Here is a 17,058-nt window from a genome sequence, read left to right as displayed (position 1 = left end):
AAAAAGGCAGTTACCTAATAATTGCATATGAATTACAATTGAGTTTCTTTGAGATTCATTGACATAAGCGTAGTTTGTACCATTTGGTACCAGGTAGTTACCAATTATGTGAAGTAAGTACCAGAAAGTATCCATTGTTACCACATAGTATCTTAGTAAATACCATGTAAATACCACATTAAACTGGGCCGTAAAATAAAGCGTAATCCAAAAGTATATTGGAAAAATTAGGATGATCATTTTCAGACCTGCCAACCTGCACGCATTTTGCGTACCATGCCCACAATTTAAGGTCAAAGTACTCTGGTTCGAAAAACTACTCTAGAATATGCAAAAAGAGGCTTCTAGTTGACACATTGTGGTTTTTGACTCAACTGTTTGAAGTTGGAGCTGAGCCAATCAAAGGACTCGTGCGTGGACTCAGGTGAGCCGCTAATTTCTCACACTCCGCTCCGGCCCGCCCGTAGTCGTAGTACTATTTTCCTGCCTCGAGCTGGATGGCAGCTCTCCACTTCGTCCATTGATACCACTGATGTGTGAGGAGAAAGGGAAAATGAAAAACGAACTGTTTGCCAAATACATTTTCCAAAATTGTATGTGTTAGTCAAACACATAGGCAATATAATTTCGTAGTTAGCTCCATAGCTAAGGCTTCATTACGAGGAAGGTAGCTAGCTAGCTAGTTAGCTACAGCATTTAGTCAACATAATCTCAAATATAAATTCACAAATAATCTCAATAATCCTAAAATTAAGTAGGAAAATAGCAAATGTTTGGTATCGCATTTTAGGCTTGTATTAAAAAAATTAAAATTAAAATTGACGCAATTGTTGATACAACTACTTCAAATAATAAAAGAAAACATGCACATTTGTTGTAGAGGTTGCAAGAATATCCTCCCATTATGAAGTGTGGCCGAAATGTATTTCAGATAGCATCCCGTTTGCAGCCACGCATCTCATCACGCTCCCAGTGCAGCACCTTGAAAACCACATTGACGAAGGTATGACGGTACGCTCTCGTCACGGTGTCAGTGTAGTTTCGCTGTCAGAGAACACTTGTTTGCCTGCACATGCTTTGATCTCTTCAAAGGTACTAGGCACAAGCGTATTGACTAGCAAGTAAACGTGCGGTGTTGCGCTAGTTCAGTGTGCGTCGCTGCGTGTATGTAAAACAGACATGGCAGAGGGTTATGTTGGACTGTTAAAGATTAGTAGGCCTAGCTATGTTCATTAATCAGTTATTGAGCTGTCCTCTTGATATCATATCAAATTGTATTCGTCACATGCTTCGTAAACACCAGGTGTGAGCTAACAGTGAAATGCTTACGGGCCCTTCCCAACAATGCAGAGAGAAAGAAAATAAAGAAATAATAGAAAAGTAAAACGCGTAATAATAAAAGTAATAATAGATACACAATGAGTAACGATAACTTGACTATATACACGGGGTACCAGTACCGAGACAATGTGCAGGGGTACGATGTAATTGAGGGAGATATGTACATCAGTGGCGGTCGGTGCCATTTAAGATGACGAAGGACGATAATGTTTTGAATGAGCATTGCCTTATTTCTATTACAACATATTGGATGACTGTCATTCATATTCCATTCACCCAGTTCAATGTAACATGTATAGGTCTAGGCTACTAAATGATGCTAAAATTTTCCCTGTACCCATCATGAAGTTGCTACAACCTAGCCTATGAATGAAAGTTTACAACATAAGTGCACACAGGTTGACAGAAATATTTGAGGTGACAGAGAGTGACACATGGACAGAGAGTGACATATTCAATACGGCCTTGCATATTCTTGCCTGCATCTAGGGTGTAATCATTAGTCCAACAGTTACAAACAAGAGTTTCTATTGGACAAATTCAGGTATGTTTATCTCCGTTTCGTTCCGTTTGCTTCTGTTTAAGAAACGTTTTTCAACAGAATCGTCGGAATGAATACACCCCTGATCACACGCAAACGGTTCACCTTCATAGCAGCCACGTTGCCACATACAAACAGCTCGTTGTATTACTTCTCGTATCTACGCGCTCTCCTCCTCTCACCTTTTTCCCTCGCTTGTGGACTTCAATGCAGAACACATCAGCTGTCAAACCATCATATTATAACCGCTACGCACAGCCTACATCGTTGTCAGCATATTAGCTAAAATAACGTCATAGTCAACATAGCTAATAGAACTAACGCATTAGTAAACCCGCTACAATCATGCAGTACGGTGTAAGCAGTTTAGCAGTTACACCGGCGGGCCCCGGTGGCAATAAATTAGTAAAACCAAACACTTACCTTGACTTGGAAGAGTTCCAGTGTTGGATAGTCATAGCCAGCTAGCTAACATAGCATCCCTCTGTTTGAGCCGGGTGTTTGAGTAGGCTAAGCTAGCTAGCTGCATTTGCTAACTAAGCAAGTGAAAGTGAAAAAAAGGACAACGTATAGCTAGCTCTCTCTCTCTCCTCCTCCTCAATTTCTGAATAAATTAATTGGTTAAAAACTGTTCATGTAAGGGTTGGTGTGAGGTGTGACCCAGGTGCGGTGCAGGATAGACAGTAGGCAGTACGCAGAGATGGTGAAACAAGGATCTTTACTGATGGTCCCAAAACCAGAATACAAAATAACGGACTTGTCATGATAAAATAAAGGAGGAGCAAATTGGTCTCCAAAAACAGGTTGACAGCAAACATACGAAATACTAACTACTACTGAAAACAACAATGAAACAGGGAGAACACTTCTCAAGTACCTGTACATACGTCTCGCGATCAGACACTGACTAGTACTGTTTGGCATCGAGAAACTAGCAGAGAAAACAGAGCAAGGGAACACAGAGAAGTGAGGGCATAAATACACAGGTGAACAGGTAGACACAAGTGACACCAATAGGGTAATGTTTAGTCCAGACTGTGAGTGAGGAGGTGCCTAAGGTTGTCGGAGGATGACACCTAGTGGGTTACTCCGGAACTGCGACCCCCTCCTGTAACAGTTCAACTATTGTCTTTCTCTCTCTGAGTCAACTACTCACCACATTGTATGCACTGCAGTGCTATCTAGCTGTAGCTTCTGCTTTTGGTACTAGATTCATTCTCTGATCCTTTGATTGGGTGGACAACATATCAGTTCATGCTGCAAGACCTCTGATAGGTTGGAGGATGCCCTCCGGAAGTTGTCATAATTACTGTGTAAGTCTATGGAAGGGGATGAGAACCATGAGCCTCCTAGGTTTTGTATTGAAGTCAATGTACCCAGAGGAGGACGGAAGCTAGCTGTCCTCCGGCCAGACCATGGTGCTACCCTACAGAGTGCTGTTGAGGCTGCTGTAGACCTTCATTGCAAAACAGTGTGTTTTAATCAGTTATTTGGTGACATTAATATATTTTGTATAATTTTATCTAAAAAGGATAATTTTTTATTAAATTCACTGAGGATGGTCCTCCCCTTCCTCCTCTGTACATATAACTAGGAATAAAGTGACAGATAGTAAACAGTAGCTGCAGCGTATGTAATTAGTCAAAACAGTTAGTGCCAGAAGGGCTTATGCAGATAGTCCAGGTAGCTATTTGGTTAACTATTTAACTAACTATTTAGCAGTATTCTGGCGTGGGGGTAGAAGCTGTTCAGGGTCCTGTTGGTTCCAGACTTGGTGCATCGGTACTGCTTGCCGTGCGGTAGCAGAGAAAACAGCCTATGGCTTGGGTGGCTGGAGTCTGTTGTTAGGGTCTTCCTCTGACACTGCCTGGTATAGAGGTCCTGGGTGGCAGGGAGCTCGGCCCCAGTGATGTACTAGGCTGTCCGCACTACCCTCTGTAGCGCCTTGTGGTCGGACGCCAAGCAGTTGCCATACCAAGCGGTGATGCAGCCAGTCAAGATGCTCTCAATGGTGCAGCTATAGAACCTTTTGAGGATCTGAGGGCCCATGCCAAATCTTTTCAGCCTCCTGAGGGGGAAGAGGCATTGTCGTGCCCTCTTCACGACTATGTTGGTGTGTTTGGACCATGATAGATCCTTAGCGATGTGGACACCGAGGAACTTGAAGCTCTCGACCCACTCCACTACAGCACCGTCGATGTGAATGGGGGGCGTGCTCGGCCCTCCGTTTCCTGTAGTCCACGATCAGCTCCTAACTCTTGCTGACGTTGAGGTAGAGGTTGTTGTCCTGGCACCACACTGCCATGTCGCTGACCTCCTTGCTATAGGTTGTCTCATCGTCGTCGGTGATCAGGCCTACCACCGTCGTGTCGTCAGCAAACTTAATGGTGTTGCAGTCGTGCACGGCCACACAGTCGTGGGTGAAAAGGAGTACAGGAGGGGACTAAGCACGCACCCCTGAGGGGCCTCTGTGTTGAGGGTCAGTGTGGCGGATGTGTTGTTGCCTACCCTCACTACCTGGGGGCGTCCCGTCAGGAAGTCCAGGATCCAGTTGCAGAGGGAGGTGTTCAGTCCCAGGGTTCTTAGCTTAGTGATGAGCTTTGATGGCTGAGCTGTATTCAATGAACATCATTCTCACGTAGGTGTTCCTTTAGAGATTGCGTCATCTGTGGATCTGTTGGGGCCGTATACGAATTGGAGTGGGTCCAGGGCATCTGGGATGATGGTATTGATGTGAGCCATGACCAGCCTTTCAAAGCATTTCATGGTTACAGATGTGAGTGCTGCGGGGCGATAGTCATTTAGACAGGTCACCTTGGTGTTCTTGGGCACAGGGACAATCAAAATCAAATCAAATGTTATTGGTCACATACACATATTTAGCAGATGTTATTGCGGGTGTAGCGAAATGCTTGTGTTTCTAGCTCCAACAGTGCAGTAGTATCTAACAATTCACAACAATACACACAATACACACAAATCTGAAAGTAGAAGAATGGAATTAAGAAGTATCTAAATATTAGGATGAGCAATGTCAGAGTGGCATAGACTAAAATACAGTAGAATGGAATAGAATACAGTATACACAGTACCAGTCAAATGTTTGGACACACCTACTCATTCCAGCGTTTTTCTTTATTTTTACTATTTTCTACATTGTAGAATAATAGTGAAGACATCAACACTATGAAATAACACATGGAATCATGTAGTAACCCAAAAAGTGTTAAACAAATCAAAATATATTTTATATTTGAGATTCTTCAAAGTAGCCACCCTTTGCCTTGATGACAGCTTTGCACACTCTTGGCATTTTCTCAACCAGCTTCATGAGGTAGTCACATGGAATGCATTTCAATTAACAGGTGTGCCTTCTTAAAAGTTAATTTGTGGAATTTATTTCCTTCTTAATTCCAAGTCTATGTGTTTAGGGCAGCAGCCTCTAAGATGCAGGGTTGGTTAGGCGGCTTCCAATGGTAGATGGTGCCGGCTTCCAATGGCGGCTTCCAATGGTGGTCTGTTTGAAACATATCGTTGCATGTCAACAGTAGGCTGCTAATGATGTGATAATAGCCTATAGTCAGTTCACCAATGACCCCTTGACCGTTTCCACATTTTTTAGGTTTGGTTTAATTGTTTTTTTTCCTCATCAATCTACACACAATACCCCATAAAGACAAAGCAAAAACAGGTTTTTATGACTGTTTGCTAATCTTTACATAAGTATTCAAACCCTTTACTCAGTACTTTGTTGAAGCACCTTTGGCAGAGATTACAGCCTCGAGTTTTCTTGGGTATGACGCTACAAGCTTGGCACACCTGTATTTGGGGAGTTTCTCCCATTCTTCTCTGCAGATCCTCTCAAGCTCTGTCAGGTTGGATGGGGAGCGTCGCTGCACAGCTATTTTCAGGTCTCTCCAGAGATATTCGATCAGGTTCAAGTCCGGGCTCTGGCTGGGCCACTCATGGACATTCAGAGACTTGAAGCCACTCCTGCGTTGTCTTGGCAGTGTGCTTAGGCTCGTTGTCCTGTTGGAAGTTGAACCTTCGCCCCAGTCTAAGGTCCTGAGCGCTCTGGAGCAGGTTTTTATTAAGGATCTCTCTGTACTTTGCTCTGTTCATCTTTGCCTCGATCCTGACTAGTCTCCCAGTCCTTGCTGCTGAAAAACATCCCCACAGCAGGATGCTGCCACCATCATGCTTCACCGTAGGGATGGTACCAGGTTTCCTCCAGACGTGACGCTTGGCATTCAGGCCAAAGAGTTCAATCTTGGTTTCATCAGACCAGAGAATCTTGTTTCTCATGGTCTGAGAGTCTTTAGGTGCCTTTTGGCAAACTCCAAGCGGGCTGTCATGTGCCTTTTACTGAGGAGTGGCTTCCGTCTGGCCACTCTACCATAAAGGCCTGATTAGTGGAGTGCTGCGGAGATGGTTGTCCAGAGGAAGGCCCTCAAAATTGTCAAAGACTCCAGCCACCCTAGTCATAGACTGTTCTCTCTGCTACCGCACGGCAAGCGGTACCGGAGTGCCAAGTCTAGGTCCAAAAGACTTCTCAACAGCTTCTACCCCCAAGCCATAAGACTCCTGAACAGCTAATCATGGCTACCCGGACTATTTGCACTGCCCCCCCACCCCATCCTTTTTACGCTGCTGCTACTCTGTTAAGTATTTATGCATAGTCACTTTAACTCTACCCACATGTACATATTACCTCAACTACCTCTACTAGCCGGTGCCCCCGCACATTGACTATGCAACGGTACCCCCCTGTATATATAGCCTCCCTACTGTCACTTTATTTTTACTGTATATATAGCCTCCCTACTGTCACTTTATTTTACTTCTGCTCTTTTTTTCTCAACACTTTTTTGTTGTTGTTTTATTCTTACTTTTTTGTTTAAAATAAATGCACTGTTGGTTAAGGGCTGTAAGTAAGCATTTCACTGTAATGTCTGCACCTGTTGTATTCGGCGCATGTGACCAATAAAATTTGATTTGATTTGATTTGATTTCTCCCATCTCCACAGAGGAACTCTAGAGCTCTGTCAGAGTGACCATCGGGTTCTTGGTCTCCTCCCAGATCAAGGCCCTTATCCCCCAATTTCTTAGTTTGGCCAGGCGGCCAGCTCTAGGGAGAGTCTTGGTGGTTCCAAACTTCTTCCATTTAAGAATGATGGATGCCACTGTGTTCTTGGGGATCTTCAATGCTGCATATTTTTTTTTGGTAACCTTCCCCAGATCTGTGCCTCGACACAATCCTGTCTCAGAGCTCTACGGACAATTCCTTCGACCTCATGGCTTGGTTTTTGCTCTGACATGCACTGTCAACTGTGGGACCTTATATAGACAAATCATGTGCAATCAATTGAATTTACCACAGGTGGACTCCAATTATGTTGTAGAACATCTCAAGGATGATAATTGGAAACAGGATGCACCTGAGCTCATTGTCGAGTCTTATAGCAACGGGTCTGAATACTTATGTAAATAAGGTATTTCTGTTTTTAATTTGAAAAAAGTACATAAAAATATATATAAATAGAGTAGTATTTTGTGCAAATTTTGACAGCTAGGAAATATAACACATTTTCAGTGCGGCCGTCCGGACCTCATTGAAGACCGAATGTGGCCCCTAAGGCAGAATTTGTTTGACACCCCTGCATTAGAATTATCATTACCACTAAATTCTACCTAAAATCATGTGAAGGTGTCATTGAGACCACCTCAATTTAATTCAGGATCAAACAATAGACTACTGTGTTGGCTATATTGTTTGATATAATTTAATACTGTAGGTTTCAGGAAGTGGCGGTTACAGGTTTTTCAAAATTGCTAAATGCTCCCAACTTCCTGAGGGGGTCACAGACCTTAGGCCTACATCAGCACCACCTTGTCAGAAAATCCTAGGGAGAGTATCATGACTCAGGATAAGACCCAGATGCAGACAGTTCGAAATAGCAAAAGTTTATTTACAAAAACAGGGGGCAGGCAAACGACAGGTCAAGGGCAGGCAGAGGTCAGTAATCCAGAGCAGAGTCCGAAAGGTACAGAAACGGCAGGCAGGGTCGGGGCAGGCAGAGGTCGGTAATCCAGAACAGTGTCACAAGGTACAGAACGGCAGGCAGGCTCAGGACAGGCAGAATGGTCAAAATCCGGGAAAAACTGGAAAATGGGCTAGAGCAAAGCAGGAGTACGGGAAAACCGCTTTTAGGCTTGACGAGACAAGACGAACTGGCAAAAGACAAACAGAGAACACAGGTATAAATACACAGGGGATAATGGGGAAGATGGGAGACAAGCACAAAGACAGGTGAAACAGATCAGGGTGTGACAGAGAGCCCTGATTGAAAATGTATTTCTAATTAGTTTCTAAAGAACAGACAATTACCAAGTACCCATAACAGTCTATAACCTACCATTCCTACTGAGGCAGTTTTCTGCCAACATCATTATTAGGCTAAACGTGTGCCGTCGTGGGGTCTGGAGCCATGGGCACCTCCGCCGTGCTGAAGAGGTACTCATTAAAATGTCTGAAGTTGGCAGGTCTGCATTTTCAATACTTATTTGAATAGGGCCATTGATTTCCCTTGACCCCTAAACCAAATAGCACCTTCAATCTTACTCTTCAGATCACTTAATACCCTGTATTGTAAGTGACTACTTACTAGTGTATTGTTTTGATACAGTCTACTATACTCATTAGGTTAGCTCTTGGTCAACCTAGGGTCAACATTCGACATTGTATTAGCACGTAACTAAAGTCGGTAAGCATTTGGTTAATAGGGGATCAGCATGGGGCTAACTGTTGGTTATCACAGGAGTTGGCATGTTTGTGGTCTACTCTGGGCTCCCTCAGTGCTCTGACAACTGAATGAGACTTCACAGCTCACCAATCAGCGGTAGAAAGGACCTCACACAAGAACCTTGCGGGGGTCATCTGCCTGTTGCCAGGCAACCCAATGGCTGGAGCATAATGGCTGGAGCATAGTGTGCAGAATGGAAGTATAAGCCTACATTCAGGAAAGGAGAAACAGAGAGAGGAGAGTGAGACGTTTATAAGAAACGTCAAAGGTGCGTCTTTCGAAAGAGTAACGTTAAAGGTTCCCTTTGGAAGCCATGTGTCTTTATGTTGTCTTATTTTTTTTTACATATATATTTATTAGGAATTTGTACAAGTCTTATTGACAGTGACAGAAATGTAGTTGGGGAGATAGACGAGAGGGATACAGTACAGAAAGTGAGTGGCGGAACCTGCCTCTAGGGGCACGTGGTCCAGGGGCGGTAGTGCTACCACTAGACCAACCCCCGGCACTGGGTGAAGATTGACATCTGTGCTTGTGTTTGCATTTGTGTATGACTTGAGCATCTTGAAGCTCTCTTCTACACTTAACAAAAATATAAACGCAACATGCAACAATTTCAAAGATTTTACTGTGTTACAGTTCATATAAGGAAATCATAAATTCATTAGGCTCTAATCTATGGATTTCACATGACTGAGAATACAGATATGCATTTGTTGGTTTGAGTTTGAGTTTGAGTTTGAGTTTATTTTTACAGGGACAGTGCACATTAATCAACGTTTCAGTAAAAGTGCCGGTTTTAGCCAGCCGGCTAATTTTCAACCGCAGTCCCTGGGCAGGTTATTAAAAACAATTACAATATAGACAATAACAACATAGAACAAGACATAGCATACAGACATAGCAACATAGGACAAACAAGACGTAGCATACAGACCGAGCAACATAGAACAAAAAGCAGCAAGACAAAATTCATAAAAGTAACAAAGTGTTTCCACACCTCACAAGTTACAGACAACAGACATGGAAAGCGGCAACACACAGCTAGGGACCATGTTCACAAATCTGATTGACCTTTAGCCATGTCTTCAAGCATTTTGTGAAAGTGTGATATGTGGTGCAGTTATGTGTGTCTGATGGCAGTGTATTCCAGACATGGGAAGCTCTCACAGAAAAAGCAGATTTACTAAAGGTGCTTTTCCTTAGGGGAACTACACAGTCACCTCTCATGGCAGACCTTGTGGATCTGCTGCCATATGTTTGGGTTTTCTGTTTAACAAAAAATACTGAGTGGAGGGGGGAGCCAAGCCATTTAGGATCTTGAATACAAGACATGCATCGGTGTATTGCACAAGATTTTCCCAACTCAGGAGCTCATGCTTTCTAAGGATGTGACAGTGATGATGGCTATTGGGCTTCCTATCAAGCACTTTGAGAGCCTGTTTGTAGACAGACTGAATAGGTCTTACTGTTGTACAGCAAGCTTGGGCCCAACTAGTCAAGCAGTATGTTAAGTGGGGGAGTATCATAGATTTGAAGTACAGTTTTGCTACCTCTGTAGTCAAACAATTTCGTATAAATCGGAAATTAGCTAGGTTGAATTTGGTTATTTGAATTACCTTTTTCACATGCTTTTTAAAAGAGAGGTTGGAATCAAGTATGATGCCAAGGTACTTAAAATCAGATACCCCCTGGAGCTTCTCCCCTGACACATAGACTTCTGGCTCAGTAGCATCTGTTGCTACAGAAATACCAGTCAGAATCTGGTATGACCACCATTTGCCTCATGCAGCGTGACACATCTCCTTCGCATAGAGTTGATCAGGCTGTTAATTGTGGCCTGTGGAACGTTGTCCTACTCCTCTTCAATGGCTGTGCGACGTTGCTGGATATTGGCGGGAACTGGAACACGTCAATCCAGAGCATCCCAAACATGCTCAATGGGTGACATGTCTGGTGAGTATGCAGGCCATGGAAGAACTGGGACATTTTCAGCTTCCAGGAATTGTGTACAGATCCTTTCGACATGGGGCTGTGCATTATCATGCTGAAACATGAGGTGATGGCGGCGGATGAATGGCACCACAATGGGCCTCAGGATTTCATCACAGTATCTCTGTGCATTCAAATTGCCATCGATAAAATGCAATTGTGTTCGTTGTCCGTAGCTTATGCCTGTCCATACCATAACCCCACCGCCACCATGGGGCACTCTGTTCACAACGTTTACATCAGCAAACCGCTCGCCCACACAATGCCATACACGCTGTCTGCCATCTGCCTGGTACAGTTGAAACCAGAATTCATCTGTGAAGAGCACACTTCTCCAGCTTGCCAGTGGCCATCGAAGGTGAGCATTTGCCCACTGAAATCAGTAATGACCCCGAACAGGTCAAGACCCTGGTGAGGACAACTAGCACACAGATGAGCTTCCCTGAGACGGTTTCTGACAGTTTGTGCAGAAATTCTTCGGTTGTGCAAACCCACAGTTTCTTTAGCTCTCTGGGTGGCTGGTCTCAGACGATCCCGCAGGTGAAGAAGCCGGTTGTTACACTTGGTCTGCGGTTGTGAGGCCGGTTGGACGTACTGCCAAATTCTCTAAAATAACGTTGGAGGTGGCTTGTAGTAGAGAAATGAACATTCAATTCTCTGGCAACAGCTCTGGTGGACATTCCTGCAGTCAGCATGTCAATTGCACACTCCATCAACACTTGAGACATCTGTGACATTATGTTATGTGACAAAACTGCACATTTGAGTGGCCTTTTATTGTCCCCAGCACAAGGTGCACCTGTGTAAAGATCATGATGTTTAATCAACTTCTTGATATGCCACACCTGTCAGGTGGATGGATTATCTTGGCAAAGGAGAAATGCTCATTAACAGGGATGTACTCCCTGTGGTGCAGTGGTCTAAGGCACTGCATCGCAGTGCTAGCTGTGCTCTGTCGTAGCCGGCCGCGACCGGGAGACCCATGGGGCGGCGCACAATTGGTCCAGGGAATGGCTGGTAGGGATGTAGCTCAGTTTGTAGAGCATGGCGTTTGCAACGCCAGGGTTGTGGGTTCAATTCCCACGGGGGGCCAGTATGAAAAATAAAAATATATATAATGTATGCACTAACTGTAAGTCGCTCTGGATAAGAGCGTCTGCTAAATGACTTAAATGTAAACACATTTGAGAGAAATAAGCTTTTTGTGCATATGAAAAATGTCTGGGATATTTTATTATAGCTCATGAAACATGGGACCAACACTTTATATTTTTGTTCAGTACACATGTCTCTGCTGCAGCTTCAAAAGTGATCCTCCCTGCCCTGGCCCAGCCATAGTGCTGTGTGTCCTCTTGGGTGTGAACCCACTAGTTAAGGCCAACTTTCCTTCACGCTATCCCAGTCTCCACTCTCTGTCAATCTCCCCCACTGGCCCAGGCCGGCTTCAACATTCCTGCCTGTGAACAGTGCTGGAGACCCCTGGTCAGAGCCCTGTAGGGGCTTGAGGGTGGCCAGTATCTGGGGAGGCTAGTCAACTTGTCCTCCTTGGCCATCTGCCATCAGGTCCCCTGCTGGTGTTCCTGACTTGACCGTCACCGCCTGGAGATGGTCCTCATTATGCCCTAACATGAATGAGAGGGAAAGAGGCAGCGACTGAAAGAGAGAGAGAAAGAAGGGAGAGAGGGCAATGCTATAATTAGTTCAAAGACCCTTCCCTTTTCCAGTACATTATGATTAATTAGGCCTCTTGCACCTCCCGGCGTTGCTTCCCTTCACTCCTGCAAAAATGCCTGCTGGGATATGCGGTCCTACTGTTCTCTCTGGCTTTAATTTTTATTCCAGGCTCTCCCTGATTTATCCCTCTCTCTCTCTGTTGCTCTTTTTTCCCCCTCCTTCCCTCTTTGTCTCCATTCGCTCTCTCTAATTCCCTTCCTTCTATTTCATTTATATTTTAATTTCTTAGAGACATGATTTAGCGACATTTCGGTGGCAGAAGTGATATCCAACGGCCATAGGGAGATGACAGATTTGCTTAACGTTCCTTTTCCAGGTGACCCCTAACCTGACCCCAGCTGCAACCCCTGCTCTGCCCACGTTATCCAGCCCGCCTACCCCCACCCCTCCAGGACCCACCATGGTGGAGAGTGGCCCGGTGGCCTATGACGAAGCGGCAGAGGAAGAGGAGGAGGAAGAAGTGGAAGAGCCCTGTGTCAGTGCGTGGCAGCTCCTGGGAGGAAATGGTGAGGAAACATACAGTGCGGCTCACACACACACACACACACACACATTACAGTACAAAAACTTCCACACGCCACCAACACACACACAAACACAAAGACACACACAAACACAGAAGTGAGCCATAGCATGTCAATACAGCTATAGAACGTATCCATGGCACAATAGGTAAGTAGCAATTAATTGCAAGCTCTTTTCAACGCGTATGAATCGTAGGTGTTATGGCTTATTTTCCTCAACATTGTTAACAGTTGCATCAGCCCCGAAGGCATACCCCAGGCAACATAATCCTAGCGCTGTGAGCTTGCGATGCTGCTGATTGGAACGCTAACCCAATGGACCTGCACACTAGCATTTCACTCCCTTTCTCTTTTTCTCTCAGAGTACGGCTGTGAGGCTGAAGAGGAAGAGGTTTTCTAGGCTCCCCTTTTTCCTCTTCTTTCATCAAATACTGCTGATTCCTCAAAATAGTGGTCTCACCATTGACCTTTGAGCGGGGACAGTCGCCAGAGGAAGGGAGGAGAGGAAAAGGACATCCACTGTTCAGATGCACTGCTAAGGGGAACATGGAGTGTGGCTGGGTGTGGGGAGAGCTACGGGGTATGCAGGCTTTTGTTCCAGCCCTGCTCTAACACACCTGATTCAGCTAATCAACGTCCTGATCAGGAGTTGGTTAGTAGAATCAGGTGTGTTCCTCCACACCCAGTCACTCTCTATGAGGAGAGTTGGCCATCCCTGGTGTATAGTAGACGGTCTTCTAAAAAGACAAGGGGACCATTTTGGGGTTGGAAACTCTGGAGTGCATTAGCAAAAGAGACATAGACACGCGAAGCAGTGCAGGGTACAGTATATGCAGATTCCAAGTGACTGGCTTCAGTGAATGGCTTCACATTATCTTCAATGGCTACGATGTGGCTACACCCCTTTAGCCATCTCGAGGTGTAGGGTGAAGTTTCCCCTAGACACTGAACTTGGGTCAGTTTTGGCATTAATGAAGGTTAGAATTTGGGTGGGGACGCTGATCCTGTACTATTTTATTTCTCCTTTTTTAAATTTTTTAATTTTTTAAATATCCACAATCCTCGGTCACCCACTTTTCTACTCTGACAAGAGTTCACACTGACCCCTCTGTCCACTCAATGAGCAGTCGGCGAGAACAGCCAGGTCGTGCCAGTTCACTGGTACTGCAATGGGCCTTTTGTCATTGCCGCATTGCTTTATGCTCTGTAGAGAGGGGCTGCGTCCCAAATGGCATCCTATTATTCCCTACATAATGCACTATGGTCAAAAGTAGTGCACTATATAGGGAATAGGGTGCCATTTGGGAAACAATCAGGGAAAGGGAATACCAGGGTGTATCCACTCAACCTTGCTCGCCTTTCATAGCGGTGCTGTAATTGTCATAACGGGCCGTTGGCTTCGACTGGCAGGGCTATTCAATGCAGCTATGGGCACTGAATAGCACAATGGGCACAAAATGCCCCTCACCATTAAGCTCAATCAACACCAGAGTTGGTCAGTCCATTTTCAATTCCAGTCTTTGAAATTAGCATTTGAAAGTTTTTTTATCTTGTTGTTTATTACCAAATGACATGGGGTTGAAATGGAATTGATGCCAACTATGCTTACGTCCATCCTTGTTTACTCCCGTCCTTTGATCTCAATAGAATCTCCCTTTATGATCGTCATCAAATGCTGGTATTCACAAATGCAGCTAGTTTTTTAAATAATGAAATGAACTGGCATCCATTTTGTAAAATATGTACCTAATGCAAAACTCAGTGGGTAGTATTTTGAAAAGACAAAGAAGTGCCGCTGTTGTCATAACAAACCGTATCACTTCAAATAAATTGTGTGCGTCATGTACAAGCGCTGACTGCTTGTTGTCGGCCTTTTCAGGCTGTTTTGATAATGAAAGATTCAGAAATAAAATGCTGCTACGATTATTACAAGTAATACGGTCACTTTCGACACTAGCGGCACTTTTATGCTTTGACAAAGTGGGGCCCGATGTATCCATGAAACCTAGGATAGTACAAGCACTCTGTATATCATTGTAAAAAAAAAAATGTTTTTACTGAAGTGCTTTTGTTTGTTTGTAGAAATGTCATTGTATTTTAGCTATTTTATCTTGTGTATACTTTTCAAAAGCAAATATGAAGAACTACAACTATGTAAGAATGTAAATATCAATCCTTGTTCAGTAGTCTGTTTGTATGTTTATATATGTTGTTTTGCCTCAAATGGCCATTTCAGATGAAATATTAGCCTGCTTTTGTGTTTTTTTATATTTACCTACCGTATGTTTTATGACAAAGTTCTGTCATTTTATGATTTTATATGAATTCACTGGTAAACTGAAAAGGATTGTAGATACTGTTGTTCTGTATATTGATATTCTACATGTGAACGCCACCAGCTTTTGAACAGAACTTTTCCAAACAGCATTCCAAGTTGATCTAGGCCTGGATTCAATCCAAGGCGCGTTATAGAGCACATCACTATACATCCGACAATGCGCCTTTTAAAGGCATTTTCCTTGACATTCGCAGAGATGGCATTCATAGTGCTCATGGCAGCTCAATCGTAAATTACTTTTAAAAGTCGGTTATAGTGTACTGTGGTATACAGTAACGTGCCTTGCATTGAATCCCGGCCCTAGTTAAGGAACAATAGTTCCTCACAACAACACAATCACACACATTCCCTTAATAAACTCATTTCAGTTACTGTGTATTCTTTCACTCACTGGAGGATGTGATCGTATCAGCTATGTGTCTCACTGTCAAGCAGGTGGGGGTGGGGGGGTGGGGGGTGGCCACCAGAAAGGTTGTCACAGTTCAAAAGGACATCATAGCATCATGTGTGTTCACGTCACATCCACAGATCTGTCATGAGAGATGACAAGCCACTTGACCTGCTCAGTCCCTAGTGAATAGAGCTCCACTGGGTGGAAAAGGGGCTTGCATCAATAGAGAAAGAGAGGACAGGTGGAAAGAACGAGTCAAATAGAGAAATGAGGAATAGTAGCAAGAAAAAATTGAAGAGTGAAATTGGTGGGAAGAAAGGGTGAAATAGAGAAAGATATGAGTAGGCTGTAAGAAATAGTCAACTGACACTGACATTTTATGTGGCTGGGTTGCTGAAATGAAGTGTTTGTCATAACTCTTACTCTTGTGAATTTGCAGCAGTATCATATTCCTCTGAATATTTAAAAGCATGACCTTGCTTTGGATTAGAACGAAATCAATACAAGGTGTCCAAACTTTTATTTGTCTAGCAGAGTTATATTACATTATTTTGGCTACCAAGGCTAGAAGAAGAGATCTCAGTGACTTTGAAAGTGGGGTCTCAAAGGAGCATAGGGGGTTTAAAGGTGTGTGTGTGTGTGTGTGTGTGTGTGTGTGTGTGTGTGTGTGTGTGTGTGTGTGTGCGTGTGCCAGCCACCAGATCTCAACCCAATTGAACACTTATGGGAGATTCTGGAGCGCGCCTGAGACTGCGTTTTCCACCACCATCAGCAAAACACCAAATTATGGAATTTCTCGTCGAAGAATGGTGTCACATCCCTCCAATAGAGTTCCAGACACATGTGAAATCAATGCCAAGGTGCATTGAAGCTGTTCTGGCACGTGGTGGCCAAACACCCTATTAAGTTATTATGTTGGTGTTTCCTATATTTTGTTGTTGGTACAGTCGTGGTCAAACGTTTTGAGAATGACACAAATACAAATGTTCACAAAGTCTGCTGCCTCAGTTTTGATGATGGCAATTTGCATATACTCCAGAATGTCATGAAGAGTGATCAGATGAATTGCAATTAATTGCAAAGTCCCTCTTTGCCAATGAAAATGAACTTAATCCCCCAAAAACATTTCCACTGCATTTCAGCCCTGCCACAAAAGGACCAGCTGCCATCATGTCAGTGATTCTCTCGTTAACACAGGTGAGAGTGTTGACGAGGACAAGGCTGGAGATCACTCTGTCATGCTGATTAAGTTAGAATAACAGACTGGAAGCTTTAAAAGGAGGGTGGTGCTTGAAATCATTGTTCTTCGTCTGTTAACCATGGTTACCTGCAAGGAAACACATGCCGTCATCATTGCTTTGCACAAAAAGGACTTCACAGGCAAGGATATTGCT

The 17,058-nt window shown here is 43.9% G+C and overlaps 1 protein-coding gene across 2 annotated transcripts in view; it reads left to right on the top strand.

Annotated features, from left to right (window-relative positions):
* brf1b (BRF1 RNA polymerase III transcription initiation factor subunit b) overlaps positions 1–15,644 on the top strand; it is a 124,599-nt gene extending 108,955 nt beyond the window's left edge. For both annotated transcript variants that reach the window (XM_041865878.1, XM_041865879.1), the window contains exons 18-19: positions 12,728–12,917; positions 13,298–15,644. In XM_041865878.1, coding sequence (XP_041721812.1) covers positions 12,728–12,917; positions 13,298–13,335 — 228 coding nt within the window. In that variant the 3' untranslated portion in view covers positions 13,336–15,644. The remainder of the gene's footprint in view (positions 1–12,727; positions 12,918–13,297) is intronic.
* Positions 15,645–17,058: the final 1,414 nt, after the last annotated feature.

This window comes from Coregonus clupeaformis, chromosome 36, assembly GCF_020615455.1.
Source record: "Coregonus clupeaformis isolate EN_2021a chromosome 36, ASM2061545v1, whole genome shotgun sequence".
NCBI lineage: Eukaryota > Metazoa > Chordata > Actinopteri > Salmoniformes > Salmonidae > Coregonus > Coregonus clupeaformis.
Note: the sequence above shows the minus strand (reverse complement) of the source record. Positions and strands in the feature narration are given on the sequence as shown.